Raw genomic sequence first — 18,099 nt, 5'->3', positions numbered from 1 at the left:
ACGAAATGAAAAAGATACATGAGCAATGTCCTTTTATGAAACGTGCACTTAGCAGGCTTGATTAATTTTGCGATGAGAAATGATGAATACTAGGAGCAGTTTCTAGTTTCCTAGCATGTTAAAATTATATAGTTGAAAATAACTGAAAATGAAGTTGTTTTGATTTAACATACAATTTTAACAACTAAATTAAAAATGTGAAGTAGCAGTAACTTTTAGGTATATTCACAATTAAGCTGAAAAATAATGATTTCTTCTTAAACTCGTGATTATACAGTGGCAAACCTAGCATGGATGACACTCAGGCAGTAATTTTTGGTGCACCCTCCCCCCTTTACAAAGGCAAATTTTTAAAAAAAGTTTTAATTTTAATACATTATTTGCCGAAGTAATCGCCCAAACCGTTTTTGAATTTTTCGGCTCAATTTAACTCTTTTTTTTCTTATTGTATTTTATTTTGTACTTGCCATATGACAATAACAACAACAGGTGGCAACATTTGTTCACTTTTTCCAGAGGGTGCTGTCAATCAGAAGACAAAACCAGAAATCAATCGGAAGGCAATCAGGAAGTACAATCATAGCAAATCAATGTAAATGATGCAAAGTTTTTCTCATTTTTTTAGAGGCTGCTATTAAAGCAAACGAGCTGATGTGTATCTCACATGACTGCCTATTACTCCAATTTAATATCATTTTCTCATTATTGGCAATTTTAATGTGATTCAATAGTTTACTCTATAAATATCACCAACAGTGGCCAAATTAAAACCAAATTTAAAAAAAAAATTGCCAAATTTGTCGCCAAATTGGGGACAAAACTTGGCAACCAAAAGACTGGCGTTATATCGCCAAGTGTCTGCCAAATTGTTACACCACTTGAGTTTACATCGAAATTAACAATGCTTTCCCCCAAAAAGGGGCAAAACACCCCCTTAGAAACACCCGAATGCAACCAAAAGGGGAGGTGCACAACCAGACCCCACTAGGAGTCTACGTACCAAATTTCAACTTTCTAGGACATACTGTTCTTGAACTATGCGACAAACATACGCACATACATACGTACATACAGACGTCACGAGAAAACTCGTTGTAACTAACTCGGGAATTGTCAAAATGGATATTTCACGTGTCTATACGTTCTTAGGCACGTTTCCACGTGTGGTGGAGTCGAAAAAAAAAACCTGAATATTCATTCGGGGTTGAGCAAAATGGAAATTAAGGTCGATTTTTGAGTGAAATTGTTTTTGCGAATACAATACTTCCTTTTTTGTAAAAGGATGTAAAAAGAGAAAAAAATCTACTAGAAATTAATTGATAAGAGGATAAAGTGTGGTTCTCTTCTACAGGAAGTTAATGTAGTACTTTAATAGAAAAAATTCATTTTATTTTTCATCGCCAACTTGCAGAGTTCGTCTGCTAACGATATTGTGCTGTGCAATGTTTTATTTATTACGAGTAGGAAATTTTCTATTTCTCTAAATAATAGAGGGATTGAGAATGTAGTAGAATTAATTATGTAAATACTTTTTTTTTAATTAATTGCAAATTTCCTGACACATTTTGAAAACTAATTAAAGTGAATTATTATTTTCTTTTGTGACTTTTAACAGATAGAAATAAATGTTAATGTTTCATTTACTTAATTTCAAGCTGATATTATAATAATTTCTTTTATGTATTCACTTATAATCACCACATCCAGTTAAACCCTCACCAGGGTTGGTATGGTGGTGATTGGTGTAAAGTTTTAAAAAATAAATTAATAAATGTATTCACTTATTGCTGAGACCTAATTGTTATCATTATTATTATTATTATTATTATTGCATTTTCTTTGACAACAAAATCAAAAAAAAATTGAGAAACCTTATTCATTAAAAAAAAAAAAAAACATGTAACATAAGAGTGAATTGTGATTATCGAAAACTTGATTAATTTCTACAGAAAAGCCTGCAATTATCTTAAAAAAGCGTGTAGAGATATAGCAGAAAAAAATAAGTTTTTGGAAAGTTAAAACGAGTTACACCCAAAATATATATTTGGAAGATTGATTTGAACCGAAGAATTCTTGATCTGATGTTTTTTTACTACAATGCAGGTGATTTTTTCTTATTACAACTTTGAAAAATACCATACAAAAAATTACAAGCTCAGCAAGTCAGTAGCTTATTTGCTGTGGATCTGTTAGTACCGGTGAAAAATCGTTGCCGTTATTACACTACTGGTTGGCGACAAGTCAGGGAAGTCAGGGAATTTCATCAATCAGGGAAACATCAGAGAACTTCAAAAAAATAACAAATTCACTGAACATTGATGAAATGAAGAAAAAAAAGTTTTTTTTTTTTTGCTTTGCAAAATTAAGTACCTTAATTCCCTATGCATTTTTTGCCAATTATATGTTTTAAGAAAAAGTAAAACTAATGAGGTGGGATTACACACTGCTGCATATTTGTCCATCTCTTTTTCTCGGCGTCAAAGTATTCAACCGTAACTTATTAACCACAGGATGAACTTCCTATGATTTCTTCTGTGTCTATAAAGTTGTTTTTTTTTATGTACCTTAAATTTGCCTATCACCCATTCCATGTATACATAAAATAAATAACCCTACGAGCAAAGAGGAAGCCGTTATTAATGTCTTAGCTCCCTTGCCTTTACTCAGTGTTTTGAAGCAATTAGCGTACTGTAATCACAATTTCAAGAAGAAATCTTTGTTTTTTAAATTAATACTGATAAAAGAAAAGTTATTACTTCTTCACGTTTTTAATTTAGTTGCTAAATTTGAATGGAAATCAAAATCAACTTTGTTTTTTACCATCGCTGTCACCTCAAATTAGACAAAGGGATTTTTTTTTTCAGACTTTTAAAATCCTTTTTTTTTAAAACCAAGCATTTCAATGTTGGTTAAAAAGTAGTCTTAAGGTTTTTTCCCTACAAATAATGAAATCATTTGAAGCTGAGTTATCTTTTGTCCATATAAGTAAATATTTTTATTTTTTTTTAATAATTAAAATGCTGCATTCATTTCTTAAAACCTAAGTTCTTGATTGGAAATTAGCTCAATATGACTGGTTGCTAAAAGGTTTCAATTTGTTTTACATAAATGTGTCTATCATTTGCATAAGTAAAACTATATTACTTCTATACTTTCACTGTCACTTGTTATTCTTGCAGCAATAATTATACCGCTAGAAAATTTACTTCAAAATTATTTCCATATAAACTTTTTAGCTTTATCATGATTAGAATAAGAGTGGTTTTGAATAATTTCATGATTCTTATGCTAACTGGTTATTCGAAGTGAAGAGTATTTGTTTTAGATTTCCTATATTTCCCTGTAGATAATTCAATATACTATTTTTACTAAAAAAGGAACATTTTTTCAAAATATATTTTTAATCGACAACTTAAAACATTTCAAACACTACATTTATTTTAATATGCAATGGTTTTTAAGTAGTGCAAAGAAAGGAAACCATTACCATTGGCAATGTAAGTTAGGGAAATTTGGTAAACTTAATCAGTCAGGGAACTTTTTTCCACAGGTATTGTCGCCATCCTGTTCTTTTATTAATCATATAAGGGGAGGGGGATGTGACTTCACATAAATGTTTAAAGGGGGCAAAGAGCCTGGAAGGTTGTGAATCCCTGCTTTAAAAGATAATATTGTAATAGCTGCAGTATTTTTTAAAAGTTTCTGTTGCACATTGAAGTTTAGTTTTCAAAATTGGGAGGTAAGAACATAGAAAACTAATTTTTACATCAAATTTTCTATATGTTTCAGTTTTTTCTTTTGCCTGAATAACAGGAAAATCATTAAAATATTGTTTTAGGAAGCAGCATTCCGAAAGGTACTGCAAGCAACAATGATTAGAGACAGACAACATGGACCAGTCATTGAGCTTAACCGAATGCAAGTAGGTGATACTATAGATTGTTATATATTTTAAAAAGCAATTTTGTTTTTTATTTCTGTTTTGATTGCATGTTTTTTTTTCTTATTACTGTCAGAGAATTTGTTTCAATGAATCACATATTCATAGGGGAGAAAATAACAATTTTTGCATTGTCAGGATCTGACAAATCCTGGTTGCTAAGTTGCTGAGAAAACTAAAAACCAATACTTTGGAAACTTTTTCCCTTCAGGAAAAGGAATCTTTCAAAATCCATGTTGCACTGAGTTTTCTTATAGACTCAGAAATAATTTTGCACCACAATTTTTTCCTGGCTCCTTAGATTTTACAATTTTTGTTGGTCTTTCTGTGTGGTCTTGTTTAAAATATGCACTAAGTCAAAGATAGTGTCATAATTTAAAATGAAGGTTTTATTTCAGCTATATTACCACTTAACAAAAAAAAAAAAAAAATTCCAACGCATAATACTTCCCTTTAGTAAAAGTCATTAAAAAAAGCTCTTTTTATCTTTATTGTTAATAAATTTAAAATTTTGTATTTTCCCCCGCATCTTTTAGCAATAGCATTGAATTCTAAATTCAGAGTTGAAATGAATTGCTTAATTTGATGGTTTAGGGATTTGCTTTTTATAAATATTTTTTAATTTTAGGTGAAGAAGTCAAGATCAAAAGGTGGTCTTGCTGGAGCAGATGGTGCAAAATCAGTTTTTGGGCAAATGGTATCGAATATGAGTAGTATTTCGCAAGACAGCTTGCTTTTGCCTCATCGAGTATGGAAAGTGAAATTTGTTGGTAAATAAAGATGGAAAATGTTTTTAAAATACAAAGTGTATCAATCATCTCTGATGCATAATTTTAAATGTTCTGCTCCAATATGAATAAAAGATAATTGGAAAAAGTATAGAAAGAAAGCCTTCAGTACCCAACTAGTTTTAAATAAGTTATAAATTAATTATTTTATTTTAAAATCTACTTTGGGGTTTGCGAGTCATGTTTTAAATATGCATTTAGTGACATGTAAAAGCAAACCCGATTTTTTTCTTCTTACTGACATCTGTTCATTTTCCCATCATGTATAAAAAGTATGATTTATTTTCTTATTCCGCCCCCCCCCCCACCCCTCTTGCATATTATGAATTTTCCTGTCTTAAATTATATCAGCCATTATTAAAAAATTGCAATCAAAAAACAATTTACACTCAAATATTATAGTGATTAAAATTGCCTATTTGATTTAAAATATTTTCAAAAATAATTACACCGCTAATTTTTTCTATAAGAAATGCTCAAAACAATAGGAAGAATATAATGTTTTTTTAAGAAAATACCTATAACACTGTTCAAAAAACTTGAATTTTTGAAATAAAGTATGGTTTAGCTTAGCAAGAAGAACATTTCATTCTGCAAAGATTCTCGTTACACAGTCATTGATCCAAATCTTTAGCTTTAGAACAATTTTTGCAAAATGAAATAAAAAATTAAATACACTGGTGTCAAAAAGTTAAGGTACAACATGTTTTTTGAAGCTCATCATAAAAAATGGCAGTAACAATGAAATGCATAGTTTGCATGGATGATCATAACGAATTTTAAAATTATTTATAAAAAACAGGTTGCTACTACGATTATTTTATAAAAAAAACATATTTTTACGAGTGAGAAAAAAAATGCAAATATCAAGCTTTCGTATTTTTGTGTAAATTGTGTTAATTTTCAACTGTTTTTGGCAGTTTCGGTGACACTAGTCAATAGAGTTTAGAAAATGTCTCAGAGACGTTGTTTACCAGATTCGTTAAGGTGGAGAGCAGTTAGATAGAAATGGAATTGTCGCAGGCTGATGCTGCTAGACGTCTCAATGTGTCTCGTATTGTTGTTCAGAGACTTTAGGATCAATACCAATCCGAAGATTATGTGTCCAGAAGACTGTTCCAGGCCAACCACAAGCTACAACATTTAAAGATGACCGTTTTTTAGTTCTTTCAGCCCGAAGGAGAAGAACCACCACTGTGCCGCATCTCGTTGCTGACCACTTTGTAGTATCAGGGAGAAGAATCTCTGCTACTACGGTGAGAAATCGTCTTCACAATGCAGGTCTCTATGCTGGACAATCACTTGCGTGTGTTCCCCTCAATGGACCACAGCGAAGGATCTGCTTATGCTGGGCAAGAGAACATGTTTGCTGGACCCAGCAGCAATGGGCTTCTGTGCTGTTCACTGACGAGTACAGATTTACATTGGAGAAATCAGTGTGTCTACTGATCTGGAGGGAACAGCGAAATAGATACCACCAATCCAACACTGTTGAAAGACCAGATATAGAGGTGGTGGAATCATGGTATGGGCAGGGATCTCGCTCGGTGGTCACACTGACCTGCATGTATTCCATAGAGGAACTCTGACTGGTCTGACATATCGGGATGAGATCCTTGATCCATATGTCCGCCCATATGCTAGTGCTATTCGTAATGACTTCATTCTGATGGATTATAATGCACGACCTCACCGAGCTTGGATTGTTGAGGAGTATCTTGAGGACCACGGTTTGGGATGAATGGAATTGCCAGCTCGATTTCCAGACCTGAATCCGATAGAACATCTTTGAGACTATCTTGGCAGACAGGTTGCTTTAAATCCTCCTCCAATGTCAATACATGAGCTGGAACAAGGCTTAATCTGTGTCAGGTGCTCTCTTCCTATTCCAGTGTCTGACAACTTAATAAACAGCACGGGAAATCAATTCCGCCAATGAATTGAAGTTAAGGGGGACACATTCCATATATATTAGTACCCAGTTTATTATTATTTATATGAAATTTTACTACATTACACTGTGATGTTCTCTTTTCTTAAAAAATGGACTTTTCCGCAAAGATTGCTTTTTTGTTATAAATCGTTTTTTCAAATACACTTACACAAATTTCTATGATGCATTAAATACAGAACCATTTAATGCACATATCCTCCAAATTTTGTTTCTACATTCATTCTTTTGCAAATTCGACGTAAAAAACCGGTTATACCTTATTTTTTTGAGGCCATTGTGTTTTGTATACATTTTTTTATTTTTAAAAATAAATCATAATGTATGTTTATTAATAATAACATGACAGTATTCATTTGAAAAGTCATTGACTCTGGTAGTCTAGCAACCATTGTTGTAAATCACATAATATATAGGCATAAAATATATTTAAAAAAAAACTCACACAGTACTACTCTTACTTGTGGATAAATGTAAACTGTACTAAGTCTCTCTAGCTTAAATTAATTGGCTTTGTGATGTGAAATTCCACTTTTCTGAGTCAAGACTTTTATTGGCAGTATTATTATTTTGTAATCTTTATTTTTGATGACTTCCTATTTGTATTTCATAACAAACTTACCGTATTTTCCTGCATATTATCCACGGCGGTCTATAATCCGCATGTCCTAAAATCGGCCTGAAGAAAAAAAAAGCTTCGTATAATCCGCGGTGGCGTATAATCCGCGGATAATACGATGTAAAAAGATAAAGTTTGAATTTAACATACCATTTGAGCAACTAAACTAAAAACGTGAAAAAGTAATTACAGTAGAACCTCCATTAAGGGACACCTCTATTTAAGGGACATTTTTTCTGATCCCAGTCCCTTTGAATAGGGACTTCCATGTATTTACCTCTAATTAAGGGACACTCTGTTTAAGGGACAGTTGCAAAGCCAAAATAATGTATAAGTGCATTAGAAATAGTGAATTTTTCTGGAATTCAAGTTTCACTTTTCCTCTAAAAACTAATTGAGGTAAGTTTGAAATAAACATATTGTGAAGGAAACAAGTAATATATTGTTAAAAAAAAAACTTGCTGAAATTAACATGCATGATTTACCTTCTCAACAACTTATTCAGGGCCGACGGAGAGTGCAAAGCAACTAATTAGCTTTATATACGACTAGTGGTACCGGTACGGCTTTGCCCGTAATAGAGAAATTAAAAGGTCTTTTGGTTCGCCTGTATATTTAAATAATGTATGGTGAATTTTCTTGCCAATTGACTTGTACCCATGTTACAGTTTCATGTTATGATAATTTCGTAATTCACTCGTCTATCTTATGATTATTTTGTTCTTAAAATTGGAATAGAAAAAGAACAACATCGAATTTTCAAAAAATCGCTTCGAGGTGCATACCCTCATGCTACAAACTAACTTTGTGCCAAATTTCATGAAAATCGGCCGAACGGTCTAGGTGCTATGCGCGTCACAGAGATCCAGACATCCTCTGGACATCCAGACAGAGAGACTTTCAGCTTTATTATTAGTAAAGATAAAACGTTAAATTTGAACATTAATTGTAATTCACATAGTATTACATAGTTAATTACATAACATAAAGCAATATATGTAATGAATTACACTTCAAAATTATTTCTGTATGCCACAAAACTAGTCATTCAAAATTTTTTATTAAATTTTAATTAATAAAATTATATAAACTTAGAAATTTGAATAATTGTAAATTTTGTTTAGCATATATGAAACATTTTCAGTATTTAATCATAAGTCAATGTTTATTGTGATGTTATACTACTAAGTACACAGCATGCATCAATTCATCCACCTCCGAATAAGGGACACCTCTATTTAAGGGACAAAATATCTGGTCCCCTTAGTGTCCTTTATTGAGAGGTTCTACTGTACTGTTACAAATTCTGTAAATAGTAATTATTGTAGGAACGTAACCTGTAAATAGTTTCCCGTAATGAATATACAACCCCTTTTTCATTCGGCTAAAGTATACGACCCCTATTTTCTTTCTTTTCGTTGATAACGGTCTACGCATTTCGCGAAGAGGTAAGAATGTTGTGGAAAATTCTTTTCGGTGTATAAAAGCCGTTAGCGATGGATAAACAGTTTAGTTTCGATTGAGATTTTCGAACTGAGTGCATTTTTGCTCTGTTTATAGCGAGGCATTTCGCTGTGTTGTTTTCGTATTTGGAAGTAAATACGTGTGTAAACGTTGAGTTTACGGTGTTGTGTGATAATTGCTTAATTGCTGATGAATAATTTAGCAGTTGTTGAAGATCTTTCCTGTACATAGTGTAAATAAATTTCCTGTGTTTTTATCAAGAACTGTGTCTTCATTTCAAGAAAGTGGAAGTCGCACCGAATCCGTTACAATTTGGCGCCCAACGTGGGGCTACTTCAGGACTTTCTTGCAGTAAGTGTGACTTTGGACATTTTTTCATAAAGACTTTTTAAATTTGGACTTTAATTTTATGGTGATTACTCGCGCAATGGATGAACAATTAAAACAACTGCTTGATGCAATCAACTCTGTGAAGAGTGATATGGCGGCTAATCAAGAACAATGGAAAAGTGATTTAATGGTGCTGAAAAAGGATTTAGCTTCTAACCAAGAGGAAATTAAAAACGACCTTACTTCGGTAAAGACTGTGATGGAAAATAAATTCAATGAGATAGAGCATCGAGTTGATGCTTTTGATGAAAAATTTGAAACAGTAGAAAACCGTATCGCAACAGTTGAGAATCATGTGGATGAGAAAATTAAAGACATGGAAAGGAGATTGGCGACCGCGGAAAGCAGCTCTGTACAGTTTTGCGCTCCCACATCTGTTGCTCGACCGTCCATTAAACTGGCCACATTTGATGGGAAAAGTTCGTGGCAGGTGTACAATGTTGGCATAAATTAAAGTTAAGTTTAAAATCCAGAAGTTAAGATATTTAAACTAAGCCAACATTAACTGGCCGTGTAATGTCAAGTTGGAGACAAGCAAAAAAACATGTTTCAGAAAAATACATTTATTAAATATGACTAGAATAACATCCCCATAAAATACACCCCCAAAATATCATAACAAAAGTGGTTCCAGAATATAAAGAAAAATGTCACCAAGATGTCGATGCAGTCACTTGCCACTCCAAAGGATCAGGTAGAAAACGCAAAAAAAGGTCCGCCGAATCACACTTCAGGAATGTCCGGACTGAACAGGCAACATTACACAATACGTAGATCGGTAAACATCACAGGTAGACACGTGGAACTCACATCCCCGACATTTTAATTGGCCGGACACAACACAACAGGTTCTTCACCTGGACTCACTAATTCCAGGACTTGGAAGATTAAACATCACATACCACAAAAACCCCCGCTAGCATCGCGGGGAAAAAACCCCCCACACGTGAGCCGGACTAGGCTTCACGATCAGAACCAACCACTGGGGATCGTTGAAAGAAGAAAAACGAGAGAGTGATCGCTGCCACTAGCCACAATATATATGTTTTATCAACCAATGAGATTCCATGCCTCGATGACGTCACCACACTAACTTCTACTTCGACCATCACTCATTTGCATATTCCACTACCGCGAATATTCGTACTCCTCTCCATAGCACGTGCGGTCAACAAGTGGAATTAATTCGAGTCGATCAGGTGACAACTCAACTTTTCTGAATCGACACATCGAGACATGCAATCTCCGATGGTTTCAGTAAACAGTCGCCATTAATTATGGCGTGGGGGAATCGTCGATTGAAGTGTTAGCACCAACTAGTTGACAGGTTCTACTTTTACCAGACTGGGCTTAAAGTAGGTACACTTAACTTTAAATTATTTTCTTTAAATTATCGGCTGTGGACCGAGAATAAAAACTAAATAAAATAAAATAATATTTTATGCTAACAAATTCCCCCCTTCTCGGTTACACAGCACGATACACTTCAAAACGACATGAAAACTGACATATTTCAAACAACAATTAAAAAAAATTTTTAAACACTTTTGAGAAACATTGAAAAATTTACACATTTGAATATTAAACTTTTACATTTTCATAATTACCAAAAATGAGTTTGCACATTTTTTTCAATGTACCCCGAGTCAGAGGCTTGGTAAACGTATCCGCAGGATTTTCTGCGCTTTTCACATATTTTAATTCAAATGTATTTTCCTCTACTAAGTTTCTCAAAAAATGATATCTGACATCAATATGCTTTGTTCTGGAATTTTCTATAGGGGAATTTGAAAATTCTATTGCAGCTATATTGTCACAATTAATTACAGACCCGTTAAATTTATATCCAGCTATTTCAAAATGTGATGTTTCTTCTAAAATTCTTTTTAACCACACCACCTCTTTTGCTGCTTCTGTCAAAGATATATACTCAGCTTCCATGGTGGACAATGAAACACACTTTTGTTTAAATGTTCGCCAGATAATAGGTACTTTGTCAATGTAAATAATAATTCCCCCCATCGAAATCCTATCGTCCCTATTTGCAGCATAGTCTGAGTCAGAAAAACCATTGATTTTAATTTCATTTATTGCAGATAGACTTAATTTATAATAATTTGTATATTTTAAATAACCTAAAAGTCTTAATAAACACTGCCAATGTCTTTTACCCGGATTTGCTTGAAATTGAGATAATAAATTAACTGTATATGCAATATCCGGTCTAGTTTTCCCTGCTATATAGGACAAACATCCCAATAAATTGCGATAAGGTACTTTCTCCATTTCTTTTATTTCTTGGTCCGTTTTTGGACAATCACCTAAAGACAAAATTGTACCTTTCGCTATTGGGAGGGTCGAGTATGGGTATTGATACTTTTCAAAATTTTCACAAACTGTCTTAATATAAGAATTTTGGTGTATAAAAATTCCCCCATTTATTTCTTCAAATTCTACCCCCAATAATTTTTTAGTTCTCCCTAATTCTTTAATATCGTAATGTTTTGATAAATCCTGAATTGTTTCCTGAATTATGATTTCATTTTTTCCAAAAATTATTATATCATCTACATACATCAATAAAAACACATTTCTGTTTCTTGTATAGACACAGTTACTACATTTAAATTTCAAAAAATTTAGACCTTGGAGAACCCTATCAATTTCCAGGTACCAATTTCTCCCCGATTGATGGAGACCATATAGCGATTTCTTTAGACGGCATACCCAGTCTTCTTTTCCCGGGATTACAAAACCCTGTGGTTGTCGCATATAGATTTCTTCATGCAAATCAGCATAAAGATATGCGTTTTTTACGTCTAATTGAAAATGGCTCCAACCCAGGAATATCACCAGAATTGAGAAAAACATTCTTATCAGGGAGAAATTGATAACTGGGGAGAAAACCTGAGAATACGATTCACCTGCCACCTGCCTGTTTCCCATCGCAACCAATCTGCTTTTAAATCTGGCAATTTCCCCTTTAGCATTCCTCTTCAAGTCATAGACCCACTTATTACCAAGTACTGGTTTACCAACTGGCTGGGGAACTAACTGCCACACCCCCCTTTCTTGAATCACTTTCATTTCTTCTGACATGGCTTCTTGCCAATGTTTTACTTCTGGGGTTTTCAAGCATTGATTATAGTTTTGTGGAATTAGCACTTCTGACAAATTTGCCTCTGGCTCGGGTTCCATTTGTTCCTTAGGAGAATTAAAAATATCAAACAAAGGATTATAAGGTACATTTTTACTTTTGAAATCAAATAGTTCAGGATTGTAAACAATGTTATTCTTCTTACAATATTTTTCTACATCATTGGGTGACCTTAACCTGGTTTTATTTCCCTTTTCATAGTAATAAATATCAGTACGGTCCCCTTTCTTTCTTTTTACTGCATCCCTCACCCATTCAATTTCCTCACAAGGGGTGGGAGCCTTTCTTTCATCTATCTCTTTATCTAAGAGAACTTCACTAATAGGTTTAATAAAAGAATAATCATCATCATTGTCTACATTCCCATTCAAGTTTGATTTCCCCCAAATTAAATTTTCCCTGAAGACCACATTAATAGTTTCAAAAATTTTCTTTAGCTCTGGGTCCCAAATTCTGTACCCTTTTGCTTGGGTTGCGTAGCCCACCATTATGCCTTTCTTACTTCTCGAGTCAAATTTCTTTAGGTTTTGTTTTTGCATGCCTCTGTAGGCAATACATCCAAACCTCCGGAAATGCCTTACTGAAGGCCTGTTTCCCCAGAACAGCTCAAATGGGGTTTTCCCCCTTTCTTTTAGGACTGTTCTATTCCTAACATAATTAAAGCATAAGGCGGCTTCCGCCCAAAATTCTTCCCTTAGTCCAGAGTCTTTCAGCATTGCCCTAACCCCATTCATTAATGTCAAATTGTATCTTTCTACTACCCCGTTCTGTTCGGGAGTATAAGGGTTGGTTCTTTCTATGCTGATGCCTTCTTTAATTAAGTGGGTCTCAAAATTAGAATTTGTGAATTCCCTCCCATTATCAGACCTTATGGCCAAAATTTTCTTGTTGAGGGCTCTCTCTACATGCCTCTGGTATCTAAGGAAATATCCAAAAGCTTCATCTTTTGACTTTAGAAAGTAAATAGTGGACTTCCTTGAGAAATCATCAATTATGGAAAAAATATATCTTTTCCCCCCTAGTGACTCCACCGGAAATGGCCCTGCTAGATCCATGAAAAGAAGCTCAAGTTGTCTTTTAGACCTTATCCCTGGAGTGGGCTTAAATGAACACCTTCTTTTCTTTGCAATAATACAAGGCTCACAATCTGGCCGGTTTCTACTTTTTATATTAAGTCCTTTGACACAGTTCTTCTTTTCAGTTTCCAAGATACTGTCATAATTAATATGGCAAAACCGTTCATGCCACAACTCCAGGTCTAATCCTTTGACCTCAGTTACATTTACATTTGCTGGTGAGTCACTACTTTGATTACTTAAAAATGAAGTGGGTTTTACAAAATACAATTTATCAATTAAAAATGCAGAAAAAAGTTTGATACCATCATTATTAAAAATACATATTTTACCAGGATACCACCTTAATGAAAAACCAAGACTGTCTATCCTGGATCCGGAAAGCAAATTTCGTCTAAGTGTTGGAGCATAATAGACCTCATTCAATGTGATGGTTACTAGTTTACCATCTGTTTTAATTTCGAAAACAATTTTCCCTACCCCCTCGACTTGACTATTTACATTGCCCACAGCTTCTTCCATTTTTGTATTTTTAACAGGCCTCAATTCACAAAACAAGTCCCTATCTTTACAGAAATGTGCCGTGGCACCTGTATCCAGTAAAAATACTGGTATTTCCTCCTTCAAATTTGTGTTGTTGGCCTGCACTCCTGATATTTTACTGATGGTGCAAAACATTCCAGCCTTAGGGGGATTACTTTGTTTGACAAAATTACGATTACCTTTATTTTGATTAGTTGGTTTTCTGCTCCAACACCGAGCCGAAATATGCCCCTTTTTCCCACATGTGAAGCAAACTCTCGTTTCAAATTTATTTACATTTTCAACTTTCCGCCCAGTCTGGTGTTTATTCTGAACTGAAAAAGCATTAACACTTGAACTACTATTTCCAAAATTTTCATTTCCTAAAAATTTTAATCTCCCCTCTTCTGCTAAAAGTTCATCCAAAACATTTGAAAAGTTAAATTTACTTTCATCCCATCTATAAATATTTTGTACTATTCCCCTAAAATTTTGATCTAAACTACGTATTAGTTGAAATCCCTTTAATTTCTCATCCATTTTATAGCCATTCTCCTCCAACTGTCGGAGCAAACACTTCAATCGAGCCGCGAACATTCCAATAGTTTCTTTTTCATTAATTCTGCTAGAAAAAAACTCCTCCCACAATCCGGCAACACGGGCTAAAGACGGAGGTTCAAAATTCAATTTCAATGACGTCCATACAGCATATGGATCGTCTAAATCATCTATTAGTTGTTTTAACTCATCCTCTATGTTGAGGTAAATAATCGCCACTGCTTGGCCCCTCCGTTTCTTTATTTCTGCCGAAATACCTTCTTCTAATTTTGTTTGGGTTAATTCCCATAAATCTCTTTCTATCAGTACCATTTTCATATTTTTCGACCATGTTGCCCAATTGCAGGAGTTAAGTTTCTTAATGTTTCGATAGTCCCTTTCCATTATTCTGAAAACTTTTGCAAATTTGTCTCCAACCAAAATGACATTCGACCGAGCTCTGCTACCACTTTGTTGGCATAAATTAAAGTTAAGTTTAAAATCCAGAAGTTAAGATATTTAAACTAAGCCAACATTAACTGGCCGTGTAATGTCAAGTTGGAGACAAGCAAAAAAACATGTTTCAGAAAAATACATTTATTAAATATGACTAGAATAACATCCCCATAAAATACACCCCCAAAATATCATAACAAAAGTGGTTCCAGAATATAAAGAAAAATGTCACCAAGATGTCGATGCAGTCACTTGCCACTCCAAAGGATCAGGTAGAAAACGCAAAAAAAGGTCCGCCGAATCACACTTCAGGAATGTCCGGACTGAACAGGCAACATTACACAATACGTAGATCGGTAAACATCACAGGTAGACACGTGGAACTCACATCCCCGACATTTTAATTGGCCGGACACAACACAACAGGTTCTTCACCTGGACTCACTAATTCCAGGACTTGGAAGATTAAACATCACATACCACAAAAACCCCCGCTAGCATCGCGGGGAAAAAACCCCCCACACGTGAGCCGGACTAGGCTTCACGATCAGAACCAACCACTGGGGATCGTTGAAAGAAGAAAAACGAGAGAGTGATCGCTGCCACTAGCCACAATATATATGTTTTATCAACCAATGAGATTCCATGCCTCGATGACGTCACCACACTAACTTCTACTTCGACCATCACTCATTTGCATATTCCACTACCGCGAATATTCGTACTCCTCTCCATAGCACGTGCGGTCAACAAGTGGAATTAATTCGAGTCGATCAGGTGACAACTCAACTTTTCTGAATCGACACATCGAGACATGCAATCTCCGATGGTTTCAGTAAACAGTCGCCATTAATTATGGCGTGGGGGAATCGTCGATTGAAGTGTTAGCACCAACTAGTTGACAGGTTCTACTTTTACCAGACTGGGCTTAAAGTAGGTACACTTAACTTTAAATTATTTTCTTTAAATTATCGGCTGTGGACCGAGAATAAAAACTAAATAAAATAAAATAATATTTTATGCTAACATACAAAACCCAATTCATGATAGTGGCGGAAGCGAACGGATGGGACTCTGCTACCAAGGCCTGCCATCTTGCAGCATCCCTGAGAGGTGACGCAGCGGACATTCTTCAGACCCTTCCGGACAGCCAGCGCCTGGATTTCGCCACCCTCACATCTGCGTTGGAGCTTCGCTTCGGTGAGAAGTGCCAGAAAGATTTCAGCCGACTCCAGTTGAAGTCCCGTTTCCAGAAAACCGGGGAAACCCTGCAAGAGCTAGCGGCGGACGTCGAGAGACTGTCTCATCTTGCTTTTTGCGACTGTCCTGCGGATGTTCGAGACAACCTGGCACTCAACTACTACATCGACGGGGTTCGAGATCCGGAAATCCAGAAAGCTCTACGGATGGCGGATGTCAAAGACCTGAGTTCTGCTGTTGTGTATGCGATGAGATACGAGGCCGCCCAGCAAGCAACCCGTGTGAATCGCCATCCCATCCGAACTCTGGAAGCTGATGAGTCTGATTCCAGGTCGTCCCACCTCGCTGAACTTGAGAGACAACTCGGTGACTTGACAAGACAGTTGAGCTGCATAACAGCCCAAAAGAAACAAGAGCAGAAGTGCTGGAAATGCGGTAGTGAAGGACACCTGCGAAGGAGTTGTCCGGCCCCGAGTAGCATCAACACATCGGCCGATGATCGGCCGTTCATCGAAATCCGATCAAACTTTGATCGGTCGATGATCGGCCGATGATCGGCCGATCATCGGATTCCGATGAGTTTTCATCGGAAATTGCTCCAATATGTCTCATCGGCAATAGTAGAATCCGATCATCGGAATCCGATGAATTTTGCTCCCTATACCGATGAGATTTGGAGAAATATAGGAGCAGTGCTGTTCAGAGGCGATGAATTTTGGATGAAAATAGGATGAGATTTGGAGCAATATACGAGCAGTGCTGTTCCGAGGTGATGAATTTTGGATGAAAATACGATGAAATTTGGAGCAATATACGAGCAGTGTCGTTCCGAGGCGATGAATTTAGGATGAAAATACGATGCGAAGTAGTAACAACTACGATATAGGGACAAGCAGTAGGAAAAAAAAAAAGTGGGAAGAAAACTTTCAGGGGGGTATTTTCGGATGACGTCATTTGGAACAATTACTTAATATATATTATTTTTTTAATAACGTGTTTAATGAATTTCTAATTTAACGTAAGTTCAATCTTAGTCGCTCTAGCCGGGAATCGAACCCTAGACCTCTGGAATACGAGATTCATATGCTAACCACTACACAAGTTATGCTCTCTCCAAGGTGGAAAATAATGTATTAAATCGAAAATCATTTGTGGCGCCATCTATCGGGTGGCAAGGCTATGACAGATTTCTGAACGGAAAGTGAGAATTTTATTCAAGGAATATACTTACGGCGCCAGCTAGTGAAGAGTCGGAGTCGATCATTTTGTCCGCAAACCGAGTCGGAGTTGGTAATTTTGGGAGTCAAACTGAACGGAGTGGAATTGTTTTGGAGATAGAGAGAAATCATTCAAGAGCCGGAGTCTCATTTTGTTCGCAATTCCAGTGAGGTAATCGGCGTTGGAACCGTGGAGTTAAAGTTGAACTGATTTTGCAGCAAATTGGAGTAAACCCTTCCAAAATCCAGGAGTCGGATTCGGAGTCAAAGTCTCAGTCATTTTTCCTCCGATTCTCAACCCTAAATGTTGATCCGTATAGCCTTACGTTTGATAAATAGTCGGATATTCAAATAATAAAACTTATCCTATTTTAACAGTTGGGAGATTTCCAAAAATTTTAGATTGGGATAATTTTTATCGGAAAATTTAAACGACCTACTTTTTTTAAGATGAAATGTAACTCGGCAAATTTTCATCGGAAAATTTGATCGTTGATCTCTTTTTCCGATGAAATTTAGCTCAGCAAATTTTCATCGGAAAATTTGATTGTTACGATTTCGTTTTTCGATGAAATTTCGCTCGGAAAATTTTCATCGGTAAATTTGATCGTTACGATCTCTTTTTCCGATAAAATGCAGCTCCGCAAATTTTCATCGGAAAATTTGATCGTTACGATCTCTTTTTCCGATGAAATGCAGCTCGACAAATTTTCATCGGAAAATTTGATCGTTACGATCTCTTTTTCCGATGAAATGCAGCTCGGCAAATTTTCATCGGAAAA

General features: G+C 35.3%; 1 protein-coding gene across 1 annotated transcript in view; it reads left to right on the top strand.

Annotated features, from left to right (window-relative positions):
- The window catches only part of LOC129231190 (E3 ubiquitin-protein ligase HERC2-like), a 323,605-nt gene that overhangs the window by 277,325 nt on the left and 28,181 nt on the right, over positions 1–18,099 (top strand). The window contains exons 69-70 of the mRNA XM_054865437.1: positions 3,839–3,922; positions 4,569–4,710. Coding sequence (XP_054721412.1) covers positions 3,839–3,922; positions 4,569–4,710 — 226 coding nt within the window. The remainder of the gene's footprint in view (positions 1–3,838; positions 3,923–4,568; positions 4,711–18,099) is intronic.

The sequence above is a fragment of the Uloborus diversus genome, chromosome 10, assembly GCF_026930045.1.
Source record: "Uloborus diversus isolate 005 chromosome 10, Udiv.v.3.1, whole genome shotgun sequence".
NCBI classification, from domain to species: Eukaryota; Metazoa; Arthropoda; class Arachnida; order Araneae; family Uloboridae; genus Uloborus; species Uloborus diversus.
This window is presented reverse-complemented; position numbering and strand designations above follow the sequence as displayed.